Consider the following 21818-nt stretch of genomic DNA (forward strand, 5'->3'; position numbering starts at 1 on the left):
TCTTCTTGGATCAAGCTTGCTTACAGATTATGAAACAAAAAATCGTATTGCTGACTTGTGTTTTTGGACCAGGTATTGTAAAGAATTATTTTACTGATTTTAAAAACTATTTCTTTTTTAGATAAATACAACAGTTAATTTTGGCTGAATATTTTGTAAACCTTTTGTGAAATCTAGTGCTGCTAAAGCTATAACTTGATTCAATTTTTAAAGTTCACATTGCTAAGACTGATGTATAGTTTAACCCAAAAGAAAATATCTAACATTTCTTTTGACTGAGACATATAGATGAATTTTATTTGGGTTTATAAGAAGGAATAGATGGTAATTATCTTTTCAGTGGGCGGAAAATTGTGAATTTTACAAATACTGTATTTTTAAGTGATAATTTCTCAAAATTAGATTCCTGTTGAGTGGTAGCAACAAAATTGACAAGCAGGTTACTAAACCGTTCTATTCTATACAGTAAAAGCATCACAATGTTTTATAGAAATATAATTTTTGTGGTTATAAAATTAAGTATCTGCAAGTTTGGTCATTTTTGCCAATTCTGAAGATCGAATCATTACCACAAATAAAAGTGATGCCATTTGCGCTCTTTTTGTCTAATATAAAATGCTCTTGCATGTTGAGGAAGGTAACCAAAAGTTCACTCCACCTTTACGTGCAGTTATTATTTCATTTTCTTTCTTTTTTTTTTTTTAACCAAATGTTTCTTGTTTTGCAGCCAACTCCCTTCAATGCATAAATCACTTGGGAGTAAATCACTTCCTTTCACACTACCTTTGACAAAATTCCTGACTGTCATCATATGGCAATTTAACTGGTACTTTTTCTCATGAAATCATTTTCATGTTTGGCAGACTTGCAAGCTGTTGTTGCTAAGATGTAGACTGAACAAATGCTGCTTGTTTACAAACTAGGGAACGTCACAAACTTTGGACACAAATTTCTTTGAGTTGTGTCTACTTAAATTCTACACCACTCCAAGCCTTAACTAAAATTTGATGTCCCTTAAACCTTTGCTAATTGCACAACCTCTCTCAGGTAGTCCTACAGAGCTGAGAAGTGTCAAAGACATCCATGGTCTGCACTAATGTGACTCCTCTTCACTTCCGGATGGACTCTGAAGCAGCTGGTGGGATGTGCCGCTAATATCCTATTATTGGGCAGAAAGGCAAATGGAGTTTATTTCATGTCTTTTAGCTTGTCTTTTCATCCTTTTTGTTTTCACAGAGGTTTTTTGTCACCATTATGAGAGATGTTAATATAAAATTATTATACGAAAATGAATTCCAACTTGCCATCTGATATAGAGTTCATTTTATGACCAGAGACGTGGTCGCCAGCAAGTGGAGCAACACGCAGCACAAGCGTGGAAGTTCTACATATGTGAAGACTTATGGAAATGTTTTGGTGAAAATACCTTTTGTGCTACAGTTGAAGTTAGAACTCAAAATAAAATATGCTGCATGTGTGTATCACATCAACAGAGACTTCATCTTCCTCCTTAGATATTGAATTTGCATAGGAATTTTAAAAGAAGAAATGTTGATAAGTTGATTTGTGCATAGAAAGTGAAGCAATGATAAAAAGCAACTATATTTTGAAATTGCCCGTTTATGTGCAAACACAGATATGTCATGATGCTCTGTTTTTGAAACATCTAATATTGCAAAGAACAGAGTTTGTAAAAAAAAAAAAAACTTTAAAGCAAACTGTATAAAATCCATGCAGTAACCTTTGTTTTTTTCCCTCTGTAATTTAAAGTAATTAAATTACCTCGCGAGACTGATAAAATAAATGCACCAAGATTTAAAACATTTAAGATTAAATTTTTTTGTATTCATTTTCATTATTTATAATGTATTGTAGAGATTTGGAAAAAATGTATTTGTTTCAATCATGCTCGTTACTGAATAAATAGTAAAAAGTATTTGCAATTCTGTTGTCCAGAGTCTTCTCTAACACACTCGATCCATTTCTGATAAAATTTCACCTTATGTTAATTTTTACCCAATAAGTTGGGCTATTTAAGGTGTTATGAAGTGTTAAGATTGACTCAAAAATTAATGGTAATCATCTGGCGTCTTGTCCTTTGGTATAAGATCAAGAAAAGTTTCATGGGATCAGGAGAAGAGTGAGTTCAGAAACAATGGCAGACAATAAAAGCAGACAGAATTAATCCACATATATTTTTTTGGTTGTTTTCTGTTAGATTTTGTTACACAGTAGTACAAATTCATTCTGATTTGCATGCCACTTTAGTACTGCATTTTTAAGGCTCGTTCCCAATTAAACTATAGTTCTATGTAGATTGATCCAACTCTGCGGGGACTCTTGCTGAATGCAGTCAGATTAACTGAATGACATGCCTCCTTGCACAGCTGAGGGGAAACTCGAAGCTTTTTCTCTTCGTTTTGAGTGTGATTAAACACACATGAAAGTTTATGTAGATGGCAGTAGCACAATTTCAGTAATATTTTAAAACCATGTTTATAATTTTATGGTATTTGGAAGTATTATTATATCATTCATCTTCAGACCAACCAACCAAACAGTTCTGTTTGAGTTTTAAAATTTTAGGATGCTCTGTATTGTTAAAATGCTAGATACTGAAAGATTGTCTAAAACAGATGGTACTGTTAAAGAGAGAATGATGAGGACATATCAACAATTTCATTTTAAACAAACTTAACTATACATAAATTATTTGAGGATAGGTTTTGAATTGTGGTGACTAGTTCATTTTATGCATGCAATTAAATTGGTTAAACCCTGGGTTGTGTGAATTCATTTACTTCTTTTAACAAGATCACCTATTGCTAATGTTTTGGAGAATAAATAATAATAGATTTTAAAAGAAACTTTTTTCCAACATTTTAACCATCCATCCATCCTGCTTAGATGTAATATTGGCTGTCTCTTTGAAGTTCTTTGTTTGATGACTGTAAATATGTCCCATCTTTTATGTCTAGTGGGAACTGTTCTTCAGTGATGGATTTTCCTCTGCAAACAAAAAGAAGTAATATATACATGTCATTGATGAAAAAATGATATTTTAAAATTGAAATATTAGCTGCTTGACATTGGAACATTGTGGGCTTAATTCGTACTGGTAAGATCTTTCAGTGTTGTAATGTTTATCTGATTTGGTTTTATCTCAGCAGTGTTCAGTGCCATTGATAAGGGCAAACCTTATGACAGCTGAGTCAACAAATTCAAGTTGATGACTTTTTATGAGGGAGGACTATCAAATCGCTTTCTGTGCAACAAGTAGATGGATATGGAATTTCAATATGATGCACATTTTTTAAAAACTTACTCTGATTTCTGAAGAACTATGAAAATTATGAGTTTGTTTTTATATACTTAGTATAACACCCATGGTACACACGCACATGTTAAAATTGTCTGTAATGAATGTAGACTTTGACAATTGGCACCAAATAACTTTGTCACACTTAACAAATTTGTTTTTTTTTTTTTTTTTTCAGTATAATGCTGCTGAATATCTGATAAACATTGGAAAATGGACAGATTAAATTTTCTTACTCAAGTGACCCAGGCATGGTTTTGAAAAGAGCAGTATTGTTGAATGAAAATATTTGAAGAGAGAAATTACACGAACTGTTATTAAAATCAGTAATATAATTAAAAGCAAATTGTTATGTCTGCATAGCCCAAAGGTAGGGGCATGTGGCATCTAGGGTCACCATGATGTGTTTTCTTAGTTGTCATAAATTATGGACAGATTTCATGATCGGTTTATAGGTATTGTGTTTTGTGTTTATTTATGTAATTGCTGATTATACCCCTAAGTTTTGTGGTCCTTAGGAATAGGAAGTTTCACTGAAAGAATGGGTCTGCATATTGTAAAGCTTCTATATTTCTAGCACATCAGCCTGAGGGTCTGTGCTGATATTTCTCCTTTTCTTTGTGCTGATTTGATTGGCCTTGTCTATTGTCTGGAAGGTGAATAGGGCACAAGCTCTCGGAGAATTAGGAATACTTTGTGCACAACTTTGCAAAGCCAGAGTTTTCCTCCAGGTCCTATTCTTCCAGTAGACATGCACAGAGTGCCTTGACTTGGGCAGTAAGACTTTCAGTTTATAGCTGGCCAAGTAAGAGAGCGCAGCCAGAAAATTATTGGCACACACATCAGTTTTTCTCCCATGCATTACTGAAGAAGAGGAAGAAGAAGAACATGCGGGCATTCTGGTATTGAAAAAGCATGCTTCCTCGCCACTGTTTGTATGGTCAGTGGTATTCTCTGCCACCACCTGCTTATCAGGGTAAGGAAATATAATTTAGATAAGTACAGGGGAATGTTGCTAGGAAATAAAGTGCACTTTGTTCAAAACACTAAACATTTCTCAAAAACATTAAAATTCCTCAGTGATGTATTGCTTCAAGGCTGTTCAAAGTAACTTGGTAACAAAGTGTTGGATGAATTTTGATAAAAGTAAAATTCAACTAAATGTTAGAAACATGATATGAGAAAATTAATGTATTGATATTTCTTGTAATGCCAACAGCAACATTTTGTCATATCCAGATGCATGTTACCATGCAAGACTTCTTCCATGTAGAAATTAACATAGGTGATCTTTGAGTGGTGAAGTAAGGGAGGTGTCATGCCATCCATTACAGCTCAAACTCCTTTGATGCTGCAGAGTCAAATGATACTCCAGCTGCTATAGTGTAATCATGCTTTTGGTTGCCATGCCGACCTCTATTGTCCCATCCTCCATCTTATCATGTCTTGTATCAGATCTGAGGCTTTAGTATAAATGCGGTATAAACCATTACAAGGGGTTGACCATGAAGGTGGTTCTGAGCTTGAGGGTGAATGAGAAGGGCCCAAGAAAAGTGATACATCTTTTGTACTCGGGTGACACCAGACCAGCAGAGAGAGAGTTTTCTTTGTAGTTCTAGGCATGACCCTTGGAGAAATCCTTCCAGTTTATTTTTCCCTGCTACTTCTGTGACGGAATTGAGAAAAGCAAAAAGAAATGAGAGGCATCTTTCTCTCAGACTCTGTGTTAGAATTAAAGGCAGAAAAAAGATAAGCATCTCTGGCACTAATCTTTCCTTGCAGTGGCAGACTGTTGTGGGGTGTCCAGACTATAGAGTTGTCAGGCTGTCCCCCCAGGGTGGCCTTCCCCATGACTAGGCACATTGACATATAGTGCCACTGATACTTGTTGACACTGCACATTTTTAACAATAGGCTGCCCAATCCTGTTTATATTTCGTCATTTTCATTGACAAAAGCCACTTGATAGTGTTGGTTTGGGAGGTTTATCGCTAGATCTGTCAGTTCAATTGCCATTTTTTTCTTATGTTCCACTGCTGGCTTTTGCCCTGTGATTCTTATTTACAGTGAAACTGGTAAAATGCATATCTTTTCCAGAACTGTTTTCACGGTATTGAATACTTTTAGCTCTCCCATATTGTGAATTATTTAGCCAAGTGCTAATTATATAAATTTCAGTTTGGTTTTTTTAGTTAGAATGAGATATTTCTGAAGGATGTTATTGATATTTTATTTTACAATGTTAGTGGGGTTTACTTGAAGTAAGATAATATTGTTAGATATCACATTAGTTTCAGATGAATTTTGGGGTGTTTTTAGAATGTCGTTCTTGAAGTTTTCTTGTGGCAGGATTATATCACATGCACACATGGTTGATGTCTGTAGACTTGCCTCCCAATGAACAGATAAGTGTACTTTCAATAATTAATTTGGTGGTATTCTTTATTAAAGAACCTGCTGTTAAAGAAAAAAATATTTTCCAAGTACTTTCATCAAAGAAAAATTTTAACAGCTACAAATGCAATCCCATCATGACACCAATGAGTCAGTTTCACCCCCTTTCCTGTAAGCTTAAAAAATCTCATGTTTCATTTTAATTGGTTTTTATCGCACCTTGATATATCTGTATGTCTTGCCTGCCAAGCACAGGACACCCACAGGAGAGGGATGAGCCGTGCAAGACTTAGCTGACATTCTCAATTAAAGCAGATATAAAGTGGAACCCTGTCAAGGCAGACCGGCTTTTTTTCTTACCCTTCTGGCCAGGTGTTTTGTATTGAAAACACATGTGCCACTTGATAGAGCCGATTGACTAAACCTGATATGTCAGCACTGTTTATGGCATTGCCTTGAGAGTTCCCATCTTGGTGCTTGCTCAGATTCATAGAACACCAGAAAGCTCTTGTTTTGATGGCTCTGACATATCCTGATGTAAAGTTACCTGTACAAATAGAAATCAACATAACAGTTACATGGGATATTAGTGGTGATGATATGACAAGTCTGCCAGCATGAGGTGTTGACTCAGGGCAGGTCCCTCAGATAAGATGAGAAAAAAAAAACTTGGTGTACAGTAATTGCTCAGTAAAAGTTAGTCATTTCGCTGAGCTAGTCAGCAACAAGCATAACTGCTGCACAAGATAACAATTTTGGCAAATCGTATGAAAGATTGCTTCAGGTGTATACCAAAGTTGAGTTTCAAGAGTTAAACAGCAGAATGGTGATCGAAGAAGTCGGACATGTTTCTGAGTGGTCAAGTCTAGTGGAAGCGATATTGTTAGAAGGTCAGTCGCATGCTGGAGAGTTAAAAGCATGGAAAAACACTATCTGAAAGCTTCTAGAGGTGATAAGTAGTCCATATTCTTCATCCCCGAGGATTTTTGTTAAGTTGTAGTTTGCTTGATTTCCTTGATTGCTATCTTTTCTGGGGCTGTCTACCTGGGAAATAGAGGTGTAGAGATAGTGTAGTAATTTCTGAACTAAGTTGATCAGCTGTCCCCAGTGTTTTCTACCACCAGTAGCTCAGTCCCCCCTAGGCCAGGTGATTTCCTGACTGACTCCCAAAGCTTTGTTCCACTCATTGATTTATAGAGGAGCCTAAGATAATAACACCAGCCAGTTTTCTATTGACTAGATCTAATTAAGCATTCTCTTTCAGACAACCTCATCCTTTTGTCTGCAGTGCATCTACATTAAGGCTGATGTGCATATTACCTGCTCACAGCTCATAATCTTTGCATTGAGCTTGGCAGGAAAAGAACAATGCTTTTATAATTAGCAGTGAAGGTGAAATAATGCAGCAAGATTGCCCAGGCTCTATAATTACCTGCTGATCAGGTTAATGAAGCTTTGATTGGGGAAAACCACTGAGCAATGATAGGATTAGATTTTAATATCAGAAAAGTGGAGTTTGGTTTGATCACAGTTTAGTTGGATCCCTTGAGGGTTGCACATCTTCTTGAATAAATGTCACAGCTCCACTGGGAAAGTTATATCCTCATGGGAGAAAGAGAGATTATCATTTGACTATTGACTAGACTCTGGCAAAATAAGGTGCATTATGGTGAAATTTATACTGTGCTTCTCTTTGTAAAATTGCCTCAGTTATTTTGAGGAAACTGCAATCTGTTGTGTAAAGTCCATGAAGAATACATTATTTTTTGATGTTAATATATGATATCACATTTTAGGGTTATTTTAGTGCATTTGTAATTATGGGAGGATAACCTCAGTTCTAAACACTTTTGATTAATTTTCGAGACTGCGGTTTGTTAAGCAGGGTTTCTGTAGGTTATTGTTTGTGCTTGCTCCCCCCAGTTTTGACAAGCAAGAAATGTTGAAGCTATTGTTTACTTGAACTCCCCTCACATAACAGATCCTTTTGTTACTTGTTAATATTTTCAGTTCTCACTGTACAAAGTGGAAGGAGAATAAAGAAAATATTTCAACATTATATCCCCTGATTGCTCCTAATGTACTCCATTTTTAGGCCTAATGTTTTACAACAATGTAGCAAAGCAAATGAACACATTTACGGATGTTTAGATTGGTTTCACACTGTAAAGGTTTTATTGCCAAATTTATTCAATATTGAAAAAGGATTGATTGATAGATGGTGTTGAATGGCACGGGGTTTGAGGCGTAAATAGGGAGTCCGTGGGTATGTGGTGAGAAGAAAGGGAGAATTTCTATGTTCTTGTGGGAAAAGTGGGAGAAAACAAATGACTCATAGAAGGACATCATGCTAGGTCCGAGAGTTCGTGAAGATGTACTACCCCAGGAACATCAGATTTAAGAGATGTAAGTGAGATTATTTCTCTTCACTTTCTCTGGTTTCAGAGGGGTTTGTTAACTTCAGTTTTGCACCTGTAAATTAAGTGGGTAAATCTTGCATTAAAGGTTAACAGTGTAAGAAGTGCGGTAGAAGAATCTCGAGTCCCGAGATTGAAATTATGTATTTCTCTGGCATTTCATTGCTAATCAGCCAGCAGCTTTCAGTGCTAGTGACAGAAGTCTTTTCCTATTGTTATCCTTTTCTCACATCACAGTGTTATTTACACACAAAACATCCTGCGGCGCTGTTCACTGCAACCGAGCAGGGCACTTTGCAGCAGAAGCTTCAATTAAAAAAATGTCTTCTGTTTTGAATTCATTTTCCGTGGATCATTTCCTTCCCTCCTCTAAGCCTTATCATTGAGCTAATGGGACATGATAAGCTATGGCACCAGAAGCTAAAATTACCAAGTTTGAAAATCAGGATACTTATTCTACAGTTTCATAGAAATGACGGTCAAAACCCCAAGGTTGTACAAGGACAGAAATAAGAAGCATAAAAATTTAGAGCACAATTAGTTGTCAAGAGAAGGCACTGTTGACAGAACTAGTTTTCAGTGGCATATAATTGAATCTTTGTCCAATGTTCACATGGCTGTATAAAAGATATTGATTTCTGGTGTGTATGGGCAAACTTGGTAAATATGCACTCGATAGTGTAGTATATCCGGAAATGTTTCCTGCTAACCAGTGTCTGAGAACAGAAATTGAATTAATACGCATCACTGTTGAGCTGGTGGTAAATCAATATACAGTTATAGCTCATCACAAAATTGAAAAATAATGGAGCATATGAATCAAGTAAAATTGGTTGGGGGGGGAAAGATAGGAAATGAAATGATGAACAATTGACTAACTTCAATAGTGAATTAGTTTAATGCGTTTTTGGCGTAAGTTTTAGAGTATATCTGTGCTGCAATTTTTTTTCAACCCAGAACTTGAATATGATGTCTCTGATATCTAGCATAAACTCACTGCCAAACCAATCCTGCAGATATATACACCTAGAATGAAATATGGGTTTAAAGATAATTCCTGATGTATATTTACTGTAGATATACATGACTCCTTGCTCACCAAATGTAAGGTTGTATAAGTTAAAAAAAATTCCTTTGTCATTCCATCCAGTTTGCCAGTCTATATATTTAATTTTTATATAGAATTTTTTATAAAATAATTTCAATTAGCTAGATATACATGACATCTTGCACACCAAATTTAAGGTTGTGTTAAGAGAAATTTTTATTCCTTTGTCATTCCATCCACTTTACCAGTTTATTTATTTATTTAATTTTTATATAGAAATTTTTTTTTTAAATGATTTCAATCAGCTAAAGAAAAATGAACACCATCCCACATAACAAATGTGGATTATATGAGTATAATCTGTGAGAGTTTGATATAATACAGGCATTACAAAGATCCAACTTGTTGGCAAAATAAATTATTTAAACTTCTTTCTCCTTTATCATTTATAAATTGAACAGGTTGATTATATATGTATTTGTATCTGGAAAGTATTCATTTACAGTGTTTCATTCATCCGTGAACCGGCGATTTTGTTCTCTTGTGCACAGATTATAGACTACGGAAGGATAATTAAGTCAAGCTGACCTATAAATTGATGTATTTTATATCTGTAGGTATGGATGATACAGGAGGAGGGGGAGGTGTGATCTATAACAGTCATCCAGGTCAGGGTTTTGATACAAGGGTAAGTAACACATTGATTTGATGTGTATTTGTATTTAACTTGATGACATAGACAAGTGTATGGCAAAACTCTAAATTGTGATATTTTATTTCAGTTTTGAAATAAACTCATTTTAGAACGTTGATTTTAGAAGAATTCTTGTTGAGTTTAATAAAATTCTATATAGCAAGATGAATTTAAAATACTACACTATCGATGAAAATTGACACATTTCTGGTTTTAAGTAAATGCTGGAAAAAATTATTTGTTTATTGCCATTCAATTTTTTCATTTCAGGGTTATAACGGCCAGAGTTACAATGGCCATATCAGTGACATATCACATCCATTTATGAATAACAGCGAAATGCCAGGTTTAATAAGTAAGTACCTTCTGATATTTTTAGAAGCCAAGATTTATGTGCAAAAAAAAGAGGACCCCAATGATGAAGAAGCTTTCTTACCTTTAATCTTAAGAATTTTTGATTTGTTGGGAAAATATTCCCAGGTTTTGTTTCATCCTTGATGAATGAAAAAAAAAAGGGAAAAAAGGAACTGCCCAAAGTACGGAGGATTAATGGCTTGGGTCTTGCATAGATTGACTGAGGCTATTTATTGTGTGTTCTATATGATAGTGATGAAACTGCGATCTCTATTCATACATCCCAAGGAGCCCCCTCTCACCTTTGATCCAAGACTCATTATTTCTTGTGATGCACCTGGCTTTATGCAAATCACTGTGGCCCAGAAAAAAAACCACTTTGTACCAACTGAACTCAGAGGTTGGTGGGACAGATTAAATTTCCTAGAAATTCTGTAAATGAAGATAGCAGGAAGATGCTGTGCAGTGTTTTATGTTATTTGTGTGTGTATATTTTAAATCGGCTTTAAAGAAGGTCCCTTGATTTAATGATGAAAGTGAGGGACTGGTTAACCATCATGGTTAGCTGGATGTGATTTGCCTGAGGGTTTTGACTTTTTACAAAAATTCTGACGTTAATGCCATTTGTGATTTGCATGATTTGTGTCAGTTATATTTGCTACTCAAAGAGCCAGAAAACTTCTGATATAGGTGATTGTCTTAATGGTAGGCGGGGGTCTTTGCCAATGATAATGGTGGCAAACAATCTCATTGACGTCAGTCATTAGAACAAGGTCAGGTATGAAACAAAGACAAGACCAAGAGCAGTTATGTTTACTGTACTAAGCAGAGCGGGATCATAAATGAGTGTATGATGTGCATTTTTGATGTTAGAAGGTTTGCCGTAATTGATAGATATAATACCTACAAGTTAATATTTAAAGAGAAAATGGGAGCGTGTTAAATGCCATCAGCCCTTTTGGATCATCACGTAAATTATCTGTTAGTGAACAACAATGGACAGGTTTATATATAAATTTAATCAGCTAAGATGTGAGATTAAAAAATAAAATGGAGCAACTCCCAGTGTCATCATCAAATAAACCATGGTAAAACAAACTGTCCTAAAATTGCATTAGGATCAGCAACAATGGACGCATTCTGGCCCTTTTTAGTTTCAAGTCTAGAAAATTACTGAAGCAAGCTCACTGAAGCTATCTCAAATTTGGCATGGTTTTTGTCAAAAAAGAGAGGAGTCAATAATTGTGCTGGGCCAAGGGGTCCCTGGGGTGCAGTTCATAAATCATCAATAAGTGTACCTACTTCGCAGCTAATCACCTTAAGCACCAGTTAATGCTTTAACCAGTCAGGAGAGGCAACCAAATGAGGGCAAAAGAGCAGCCAGAAATTGATTTTTATGAAGGTCGTTACTCACAATTTCATATCACTAACTTGGATGGGTCAGGAGACAAAGTGGGCACTGAGCCGTGATCTCTGGACTGTCCCCAGGGAGAGGGGGGGATCATATTTTGCAGAATTAAATACAAATATGTTTGACCTTTATGTAAAGTGCAGGCATGGCTTGGGCCACAGGAAATAACAGATATACCTTTGAGATTGAGAAAGAGAAAGGGGCAGTCTTTTTAGGGCTGGAAGGTGCTAGCCAGAGAAGATGCAAGGGTTGTGCAGAGATATCTTTAATCTGTCCCAAAACATTTGATTTTAAGATGTGTTAAATGTGTAGATGGAGATGAATATTGGCATATGGCCATGTGGGGAAATTGAAATGAATTTTCGAAAGAGCATTTAAATCTGATTGTTTTCCCAAAATCTTTAATCACTATTATTCATTATATGCAGAATATTTACATGGTTTATGAATTACTTATTCATTTATTTATTTATCTATTTACTTATTTATTTTGATTGGTTGATAGTCACTTTTAAAACTCTGCAAATCCAGATAGGAATTGCCTTCACTGCACGTAAAGGTTTTGTTGTAGAATATACAAAAAATGAAAAGTCACTTTTCAAGGCTATGTAAGTGATGTCAGAATAGATACTTATTTTAAAAGAAGTGAATTGCTAATGTTTGGAAGTGCTTGTTTGACCACTCCTTGTTTATTTGCAGACAAGAATGACCTGCCATACAGATACTCAAGGGAAGGTGGGATGCCTGGAGGACAGGTAATGGGCTTGATATTCTTTTTGATGTATCATCTGAATTAGAAACTGGACTTATGTTTCAAGATTTAAAAAAAAAGAGGAAATAAAAAGAAAAAAGTGAAATGAATAATGATAAAAATATATACTTGTTAAATAAAAGCATACCCAACTATGTAGAATTTTATATTATTTTAGGCTTTTAAAGTTGGAATATTTTGCCTTTGATGGTTTCATCCCAAGTCAAACATTGAAAAGTGCACAGTGCCTCATCCTTGGAGATCTATAAATAGAATCCTCCATAGGGGGCAGCACTATCTAGACACTTAGCTGCATGCTCTGTTCAGTAAAAAATATGCTTCTATAAACAGTCAAGATGATTTTGTTTTCTTTGTATGGCTTTTAATCTGTCTACAACTAACTTCCCCTGTAAAATTGTCTAAAATATTAGAGCAGTTATCCTCTTTGGCAAGTAGAATTTCATTTCATTGATCATTTAATATCAATACTCTATCCAATTAGAGAAATGTCACTGCTACAAAGTAATTTCCTTGATAAACAATAAAAGCAAGACCTCACTTTTTTGAGGCAAAAAGAATTTCATCTGAATTTTATTAGATTATAGATGTTCTGAGCCACCTGAGACAGCAGGAGCAAATTTTTTGCCTTGTTATTGGGCGAATGAGATATTTCCACCATCTCTGGGGGACATGCTATTATATTTTGATTATAAGTCTTATTAGATCTATAAATATTGAATTTCTGGTAGGGCAATTACCTTGAAATGCATTGGGATTTGAGAAACCCAAAGGTTTTATGTCGTTTGCTGCTATGTGAGCAGTCACCTTGGCTTTACCAAGTGATTCATGAGGAGAAAACATTTTTTTCTTTTTGTTTTTCTTGTGACTTTTTGTACTGAAATAGATATGATACATTTTATGTTATGAGAGGTATCTTATCAGAAGATTTTTTATTCAGAAGAGTGTCCAGATAATTTTATTAAAAATGATTATGTTGTTGGTTTGGCATTGTTGTTTGGGACATAAAATTGTAACAGTTAATGGAATTTTGATATTTGATCAGATATGTTAAGGTATGTCCCTGTCAACCTTGACCTGTATGTTGAACTGACCAATGTACACTACAGGCAGGTGTTGCTACCAACATTGTAACCAGCAAACTTCCAAGATTTGTGTCAAAGTTAAGATCTAGAATGCTGGTGATGTTTTTTTTTTCCTGCATTTTTTTATTTCTTCATTTTCATTGCAGAGCATGTTAAACAACAGTGTTCCTATGTCTCCTGCTTCCTCTCTGTCTCCAGTTGATAAGCAGCCAGGGTCACCATATTATCCATACAGTAAAAGGCCAGATGAACACAGACCAGGTAGGGAAACTTTATTAAACAGGGCCTCCTTTCACTAAAACCAAAAGTTGGTCTTATTTTTAGACTAAAAATTTCTGTGTATTTTGAATCAGGATTTATTTGTAATAAGTAAGAAAAAAGGCAGTTGGCTCATTTTTCTAAACTACTAGATATTGAACCAAGACCATATTAGAATACTTTTTGGGCCTCATCTTAAAGACCTTTTCAAACATCTGATCATTTGTACAATGAGGCCCAGGGCATTGCCTATATGAGCAAGGGGCAGAGGCATGTGTAGAACATATGTCTTTGAAAGCCCCATGTTTTATTAATTATTTGTTTAGAAAAAGAGAGGACTCTGCCAAAAGGAACGACACAATGAATTTAAAGAGTGAAATATTGAAGTATACAATAATGATTGCAATACTTTTTTATACGTATAGCGATTTTACATTGATTGTTTCAGTACCAAGGACAAAGAATGTAAAATTTTTGTATCAGCATATGACTCTCTCCCTATATGTTCTATCAAATCAAATCACGAGAAAGTAGTAATATTTCAAGACATTCATGTACAAATGTATACCTCACTACTTAAACTGGAAAAACTTCCCATATCAGTAACAACACTTTATACCAAGAATGGCTATGCCCATTGTCAAATGTGAAACTGTAGCTTACTCATCCATCCTCAGTTACATTAGCAGCAAAGGATCACATTTCCAAATAGATTTTATCTGCAAGTAGATATGCAGTACATTATATATAATTTACTTGTTCAGCCATAACACCTGAAAAAAAAATGATATATTAAATGGAAAAATAATAATAGCACATTTTGCTTACCTTGCATTTATAAGAAAGATCCGTCTTTTAGGGCAAAACATCATAGAATAGAAGTTAATAGATAAAACATGTATTCTGTTGCCTGGCTTTATTTCACTTTCATTTTTGAATAAAAGGCTTTCAGCTATTTTTGTTTAATATAAAATTGAACTTTGTGTACAGGTGGATCTGAAATATTGAGAATTTCTGTTCATTTGTGAGGGACATACTATTTCAATAGCAGTTTGCCTACTTTACAACTGTTATTATTATTTTTTGAGCGAACTTGCCTTGAAGATCAAAAGGCATCAAATCCCAGTATGACATGTTGCTGCTTTTGAATGTTGTTTGATAGATTAAGGGGAGGGAAGTAGTTGATTAATCTGTCCTGACATTAAAAAATGCTGCTTCAACTAAAGCATGAATGGGCAGGGGCGGTAAATTACAAGGCAATTTTTTTCAAACTTTATGGGAACATAATAACCAATAAAGTGTGAAAGAAGGAGTTTTATGAGACGGTTAAGAAGTTTTCCCAGCTCTTTGGCAAAAAAAGTTTTTGGTTTGATTAATCGTTGAAATTTAATAGGCTTGATAGGTTTGTGTTCCCCCTGGTTTACCACATGATCAGTGCCATAAGCAATTTCTTGAAATATATATTCCCATTTATTTCCTCTTTTAGGTGCTAGAGGAGGAAAATTACCAACAGGACCAAACAAAAGGAAAAGTGGTGGGGTAAGTGAGCATGTTTTCTCCTTGTTAATGTGTAAAATTTCAGAGTGGCCAGAATTGGGAGTTGTTTTTGATTTGAACTCAGTGGGAAAGCAAGGCCACCAGAAGAGAGGTCTGAGCCCTTAGTCCCCTGGCATGGTCCATGCTTTGAGTGAACCATAACTCACATCTGAAAATTACTGATCAAATCTGAATGAAATATGGAATCCTTAAATATTGATATGCCAGTGTGATTCTTCGTGTTGATACAGTCGTGTTTGTGTGGCAGATTTTCCAAATGAGGGTTTATGATATATATTGGCCATGTTGAGGGGATATTGATTTTTTTGTCTCTTTGATGGTGGATAGGTGTCTAGAGTAATTGATTGTGAAAGAAACATGTAACTCCTACCAGGGTACTTAATGAAAGCCTAGGTCCTAAAATTAAAACACTGATTACTTTGACCTTAGGCACAGAAGATAAGCTTCAAGCTTTCTTCTAGTTTCACAGAGCTATTCCAGAGTGTTTTTTGTAAATAGTTTATATAATGGGGTTTCCTTGTTTGGGTTATGTTCCTTTTGCCGTGTTTAGCGTTTGAGGATTTTATCACAAAGTTAAAGAATTTTTGTTCATATGATTATTTTTTATCAAACAAAGCAGAGGGAAATATATGTCAAAATACTATTAGAAGTTGTAGATTTATCTAGCTTAGATCTTGACTTTTACGATGCTAGTGATGCCTTTTTTTGTGGAGATATTTTATTCATTGTTAAATAAGAAGTATGTGAACCTACAGCCAGAAAATGAATAAATATTAAGGTTGCAAATAAATCATTTTAATTTTTATGATTGAAAGTATGAAAGACACGGAATAAGTAAGAGGAGTGTTTTGATAAAGAAAATAATGAGTAACATTTAAGCCAAACAAAACAAAACAAAAAAATACTTGTTTTGCAGTCTTGCTTTTTATATGCAGACACTGTATATATTCTGATCACTTTGTCATTGCTGTCCCACTTAACCATGTTCATCTTTTAAATCCCTTACTGGATTTTTGTTTCTCTTTAAATTTTCTGACTGGCTTGAAAGGTTTTGGTCAGATCCCCCAAAAATGAGCAAAATTATGAACATTCTTTTTTCTGACCTAACCTTAGTGAGTTATATAATAGCAGAGTGAAGACAGTTTTATATTTGATTAAGTATTACTTGAAATTGATCATTTAAATATGTTTAACTCTAGAGCATCTCTAGCACGAGTTAAGTTACATGAACTAAGATATTTAAATACTTGTTTATTTATACTCTTCCAGTTTGCTAGCTCTGTACTCATTTTCATAAGGAATTTTATCACTGCATTATCTGCCATATTATTTGGTAATATAAAGAATAATTCAACAATATCAACTCTCATCACAAAGAGGTGCCATTCTGAATATGCAAAGGTCTTTAAGTGCACACCTTTCCTCTGAATAGGGGTTGTTTTTGCTGGATTCTAGCCTAATCAGTTCAAGATTTTCCGTCTCAAACACGTAAAAATCATAAGGTGACTGTATTTAGTATGAAAATAAAATCTCCTTCAGCAACTGCTCTTTTTACACATTGCATGGTAGTAAAAATCAACCTCAGCTGGTAGTCATTGAAAAGGTGATTGCAGCATTTCCTGTGAACCGAAGAGTTTTGATGATAGCTTACAAAATAAAGACAGCATTGAACTCTCTCTCTCTCTCTCTCTCTCTTTCTTTATCTGCATAATTTAGTTAAAATTATTTTATTTTTTGCTTATATGCAATAATTTTAGATATGAGAGAAATTTAAATGTTAAAGATACTTAATTACAAATATCTTGTTAATTTTTCTCACACATTTTCCCCGCACACATATACAAACAAAAGTTTCATCAAACTTACATTTTTAATTATTCCCAACTTATTTCGTCTTAAGTGGATCAAAAACCCACTATTAGACATATGCTATATCATCTGCAGTTACAGAATACTCCAAAAGGTATCTAAATGCTTATAACATAAACATACCAATACATGATTTCAATATTGATATAAACAGTAAGTAACATTTATTTTGAACATATGATTATTGATTAAGGAAAGGGATGTATATTCTATACTTATTTGTTCCTGTTCTTACATAGTTTGGCAGGCTCACATCCTTGATAATTGAAAATGAAGTGTCTGAAATCAAACATCACTTGTTCCCTACCAGCTGTCAGTTTGATACTTAAACTGAAATCAGTTCATGTTGTTGATCCAGAGAATTATGGTTGATTTTATCAATACTTCCATTTTTTTTTTACAGATTGATGAATGGTGAACAGAATATATGTCTTGTGGAGAAAAATGTCTTTTTTCTGTTATTTATAATTTTGGAAAAAAGAAAAGTAAAACAGAATGAGTTGACATTAAATTACAGATCTGTTATATATTTTTAGAGTTGCAAAAAAGTTGTGGTATTTTGCAGTGTGTATAGCTCTTTTTCCTCGCTTTTGGATGAAACGTTTGATAAACATGTTTATGAGCACTAAAAGTGAAAGATCTGCCCATATTTTCCAATTTCTTTTTTTTTTTTTTTTTTTTTTTTTTTGTCATTCTTATATAAGATTGAATTATGTGACATCAAAATTCCAATATGTATATGAAAATTGGTGACTTTCAAAAACTTCCTCTGAATGTCCAGTGAGACTGAACCTGTCCCTATATTAAGCTGGTGCCCAGGGTGCCACCTGCTGGGAACATCAGATGTGACCCTAGATTGACTGTGTGGCCCCATAATCACAGGATCTAAACACTTCAACTATACCACTGCCTTATATGGACATTATTTACAGGGAAAGATGAAAAAAAGTGAGAGGGATTATGTTTCCTTCATTTACTCTATATATTATCATGTTTTTTATATCTAGATTAATGCCCATAATGTATTTTTTTATTTTTTAGAAAGAAGGTTATTTAATCCATTTCTGGTGACTTGTCTATTTTCTGTTTTTTTTTTTTTTTTAGAAAAAGACAAAGCTTCAGTCCGAGTGCTTTTTTTTTTACTTGGGAGATTGGAGGTATGACTGTGTGTGCTTGTGCATGTGTGTGTGTGTGTTTGTGTGTGTGAGAGAGAGAGAGAGATCTTGATGAAGGTTTCTCAGTTACTTTTCTACTACATTAAGTTATTTTATAAGTTTGTTGATAAAAGATAAAAACTAGGATGAACTTAGGTACTGTTTTAATTGCATGCGATGTGATACTCTCCACTGCTTGCCGTATAAAATATTGGCATATTTTGTTTGAAAAAGATGCATAGGGCAAAAGAAATGAAAAGGGAAACAACAAACTACTTGTATAGAAGTTTTTTCAGGGGCAAAAAAAAGAGGGTTTTGCTAAGCTTTAAGGGCATATTTGTGTAAATAATTATACAAAGGAACAGTAGATGAGGCTAATTGGGAGTTGTGTAGCCTCGAGTGATAAAATAATTGTGTGCCAAGAAATGAGATTAGATGCAGGCTTTGGCTACTTAACTTTTTAGTGTTGTTGGTGATTCCTCCCTTCACTGGGCAAGCTGTTGCAGCTGATTTACATATATGACAACTTTTTTGAGAAGCACAGATTGCAGTGAAAAAGATTTGGTGAAAAAAATGACTGTGCCCTGAAAATCAAAGACTGGTTTTAACATTTTCTGGGATAGGGTTCAAACAGTTCTGGTATATTTAATTCAGGAAATTTCTGGACTAATCTTTTAAGAAACGTATGCAGCTTTGGTTTTCACCCCTCATGAAACACTTTGAACAAGAGCACCATTTTAAAATGCATTATTAGTTAGTTGGTGCAGAAATGTAAACTTTGTGATAGTTTTGTCGTGGGAATTCTGTTTGTCCAGGCAAGCCCACATCTTTGCTGAGTGACGTTCTTGCATGACATAAAGCTCACAACTGTCAACAAAACTTCAAACTACTGGAAGCGTCTGTTTAAACAGCTTGCTTTCTACCATCGAGAATATGATATTTTAGAACAGGATGGCAGGCTTGGGAGGGACATGAATGGAGAGATGATGTTAGTTTTACTCCACTGTTTGCTTTGAGATTTGATTATATTTGAGCTGCAGTAATTATGGGCCTTGGTCTATTTATTTAGCTGGTGTGCTCTTTAGAAGTAGGCTCAAACTCATGAAAATAGTAACTTATCTATGGTTAATACACTCTTTAAGGTGCAACCCAGCCTAATTTCCTTTCATATTATGACAGTGTTTGTGGTGACAAAATACCCACTTCTTCATAATAAAGTATAGCTGTAAGCCAAATAAGTGCATTGTTCAGTTGTTTATTAGTGAAGCGTGGCTCCCTGTTTTGTTGCCAGGGATGTCATTTGCATGATAAGCCTGACACAAGTCTTTGTTAGTCAAGTGTGCCTTCATTTGCAAACAGCTGTGTCTGGAGTGACCAATAATAAGGCAGGATGACTACTTCCCAGTCATGCTGCATTAAGAAAGCTGAAGGGCTATACAGAGACTAACATTCAACTGGTGTGAAATTAGAATACCAGAGCCGAGGGTTAATAAGCTGGGGCTTGTACAGCCTCACAGGTATTCCCTACATACACACACAAATAGGTAGATAGCACCATCATGAAGTATTCTGAGATAGAAATGGAGTATGCAGAACTGCAACCTTTACAGGTAAACTTTGCCTCAATATTCGATCTAGTTAACACTTCATTAATGCGATTTTTGATCCTGCATACCTGTATATGCTGGTGTGTTGGTGGGTGAATATGAAGAAAGAAAGGGTTACCTGGTCCGCATGCTTGTCTGTATAATTAGAGCAAGAGTCTGGTCTGCGTCTTATTATAAATTTATCAGCTATAAGGTAATCCCTAAGAATTATACATGAAAGATATTGACAATAATTTTGTTCTATATATAATTATAATATCAGACTTTTTGTGTGACTTAAGAAATTGATATGACCCAATCATTAGATAGGTTTTTCTTTGTTCCTTTGTTTGGATTGTTAGCCAGGCTAGTATACACAAAAGATGGGCCAGCTATGATTTGTGCCAATTTCTTTCTTGCTGACCGCATGCAGGCTTATATACTTTGTGCTTGATACAGTTTCTTTGCGATATTTTTGGGGTCTACCTTTGGTATCTATAGTATCCTGCTGAGCTCTCAACTCTTGCCATGTGGACAAAGGTAATATGTGGAGAGTATACCTGCCTGATGTGTAAACAGTTTGAGTAGAGCACACAGGATGCATTTCCTCATTTGCTACAATCTTCTTGTAGTATTAACTGAAAAGACAGATCGGAATCACTTGGTAATCCCTCTTGCCTGTTCCGTTGTTCCTTGTTTCTCTCCCCTCTGGACAACATAGACTGGTCCTGCTGCCAGAGCTGTGCTATCTCTTGACATGCCTCGCAACTGCTGGGGCCATTCCTACCACAGAAAGAGATCATAATTTTACATGTGGTAAGAAAGAGAAAGAGAGAAGGAGAAACTTGCTATCATGTACAAACCCTCCAGTGATTGATCAGCCAGTGAATCATGGACTGCATGTGAACCTGTCCTGTAGTAAAGCGTCGGTATATCAGTGGATGTTCGGCCAAAGGGGAAAGCTAGTCGTCTCCAGTTTAAAGTGAGTCAGTCACTGTAGAGCAGCAAGCACTGATACCACCACTACCACCACCACCATCAGTGCAGCAAACCAAAGTGCAATTGGATCCAATGTTCCTGTATCATAAGCCAGTGTACCAGGTGTGCCAGACAGGTTTTTGTAATCAAGGGTCTGGAGAGTTGAGAGAGGAGTTGTCATCTGGTTTACACTGCTGGCTGCCTGACCCAGCTGACAGGTGCTCTGGCCACTCCAGACAACTCCACTGAACATGGTTTAGATTAACTTACTTGCTGAACAGCTCTAACTCGATTTAATTTGTTTTTCTAAGTGATTTTTACACATTTTTCTCTCATTCTTGTAGTTCTCAATCTCTCGTTTTAAAATTATCAATTTATTAATTCAATTATTTTTAGATATAAGTTGTATCCAATCTGTGGTAGCCTTCTTCTGTTGCAGTGTTCCAAAATCTTATAATATAATAATATTTTTTTAATATATATATAAATATATATATTCTTATTTTGTATATAAAAGGTTCTACCCATTGCTGGGGAGCTTATGATAAGACGAAAAAAAAATTATTTAAACTCTTCCTCCATTTTATTCACTACGACCATTACAAACAAAGCCTCATCAGGGGAATTCCTTGTATTTCTTAAATTGTATTCTTATGAAGAGCCTCCGAGCTTAATGTTTGTTGGCAATTAAAATTGGAGGAAGAGTTTGAATAATTTTTTTAAATCTTATATTTATAGTTTTATTGTGAGTTAAGAAATTATTTTTAGTTTTCTTGTATCATTAAGGATGTCAAGTAAATAATTCAGTATATGGTGGCAATAGGGGTTCCAAGTTGCAAGTATATGTAACAATCCTAGGATTTTCTTACAGTGTGTACGTTATCACATGCAATACATGTTTGATGGAACCTTTTCCTTTATTATG

General features: G+C 34.9%; 1 protein-coding gene and 1 long non-coding RNA gene across 24 annotated transcripts in view; one reads left to right on the forward strand and one right to left on the reverse strand.

Moving 5' to 3' along the window:
• Window positions 1–21818, forward strand: part of LOC106180233 (transcription factor 12) — a 61282-nt gene that overhangs the window by 14831 nt on the left and 24633 nt on the right. For 19 of the 23 annotated variants that reach the window (XR_015333018.1, XR_015333019.1, XM_013564149.3 and 16 more), the window contains 5 exons: window positions 9796–9866; window positions 10143–10227; window positions 12337–12392; window positions 13638–13752; window positions 15236–15288. Coding sequence is in view for 21 of the 23 variants with exons in the window: in XM_013564149.3 (XP_013419603.2) it covers window positions 9796–9866; window positions 10143–10227; window positions 12337–12392; window positions 13638–13752; window positions 15236–15288 (380 nt within the window). In the remaining 2 variants the exon portion in view is untranslated. Of the gene's footprint in view, window positions 1–4066; window positions 4296–6449; window positions 6604–8054; window positions 8120–9795; window positions 9867–10142; window positions 10228–12336; window positions 12393–13637; window positions 13753–15235; window positions 15289–19735; window positions 19940–21818 lie in introns of those variants that run through there. The other 4 variants (XM_013564157.2, XM_013564156.3, XM_013564158.2 and 1 more) reach the window with 4 other exon arrangements.
• LOC147763607 (uncharacterized) lies at window positions 18201–21199 on the reverse strand. The gene is made up of 2 exons (XR_015333020.1): window positions 20779–21199; window positions 18201–20698 (listed from the first exon to the last, which is right to left on the reverse strand). It is a non-coding gene; the product is annotated as an uncharacterized LOC147763607 (long non-coding RNA).

Source organism: Lingula anatina, chromosome 2 (genome assembly GCF_051362555.1).
Source record: "Lingula anatina isolate TDL-2025a chromosome 2, LinAna3.0, whole genome shotgun sequence".
In the NCBI taxonomy this organism is placed as follows: domain Eukaryota; kingdom Metazoa; phylum Brachiopoda; class Lingulata; order Lingulida; family Lingulidae; genus Lingula; species Lingula anatina.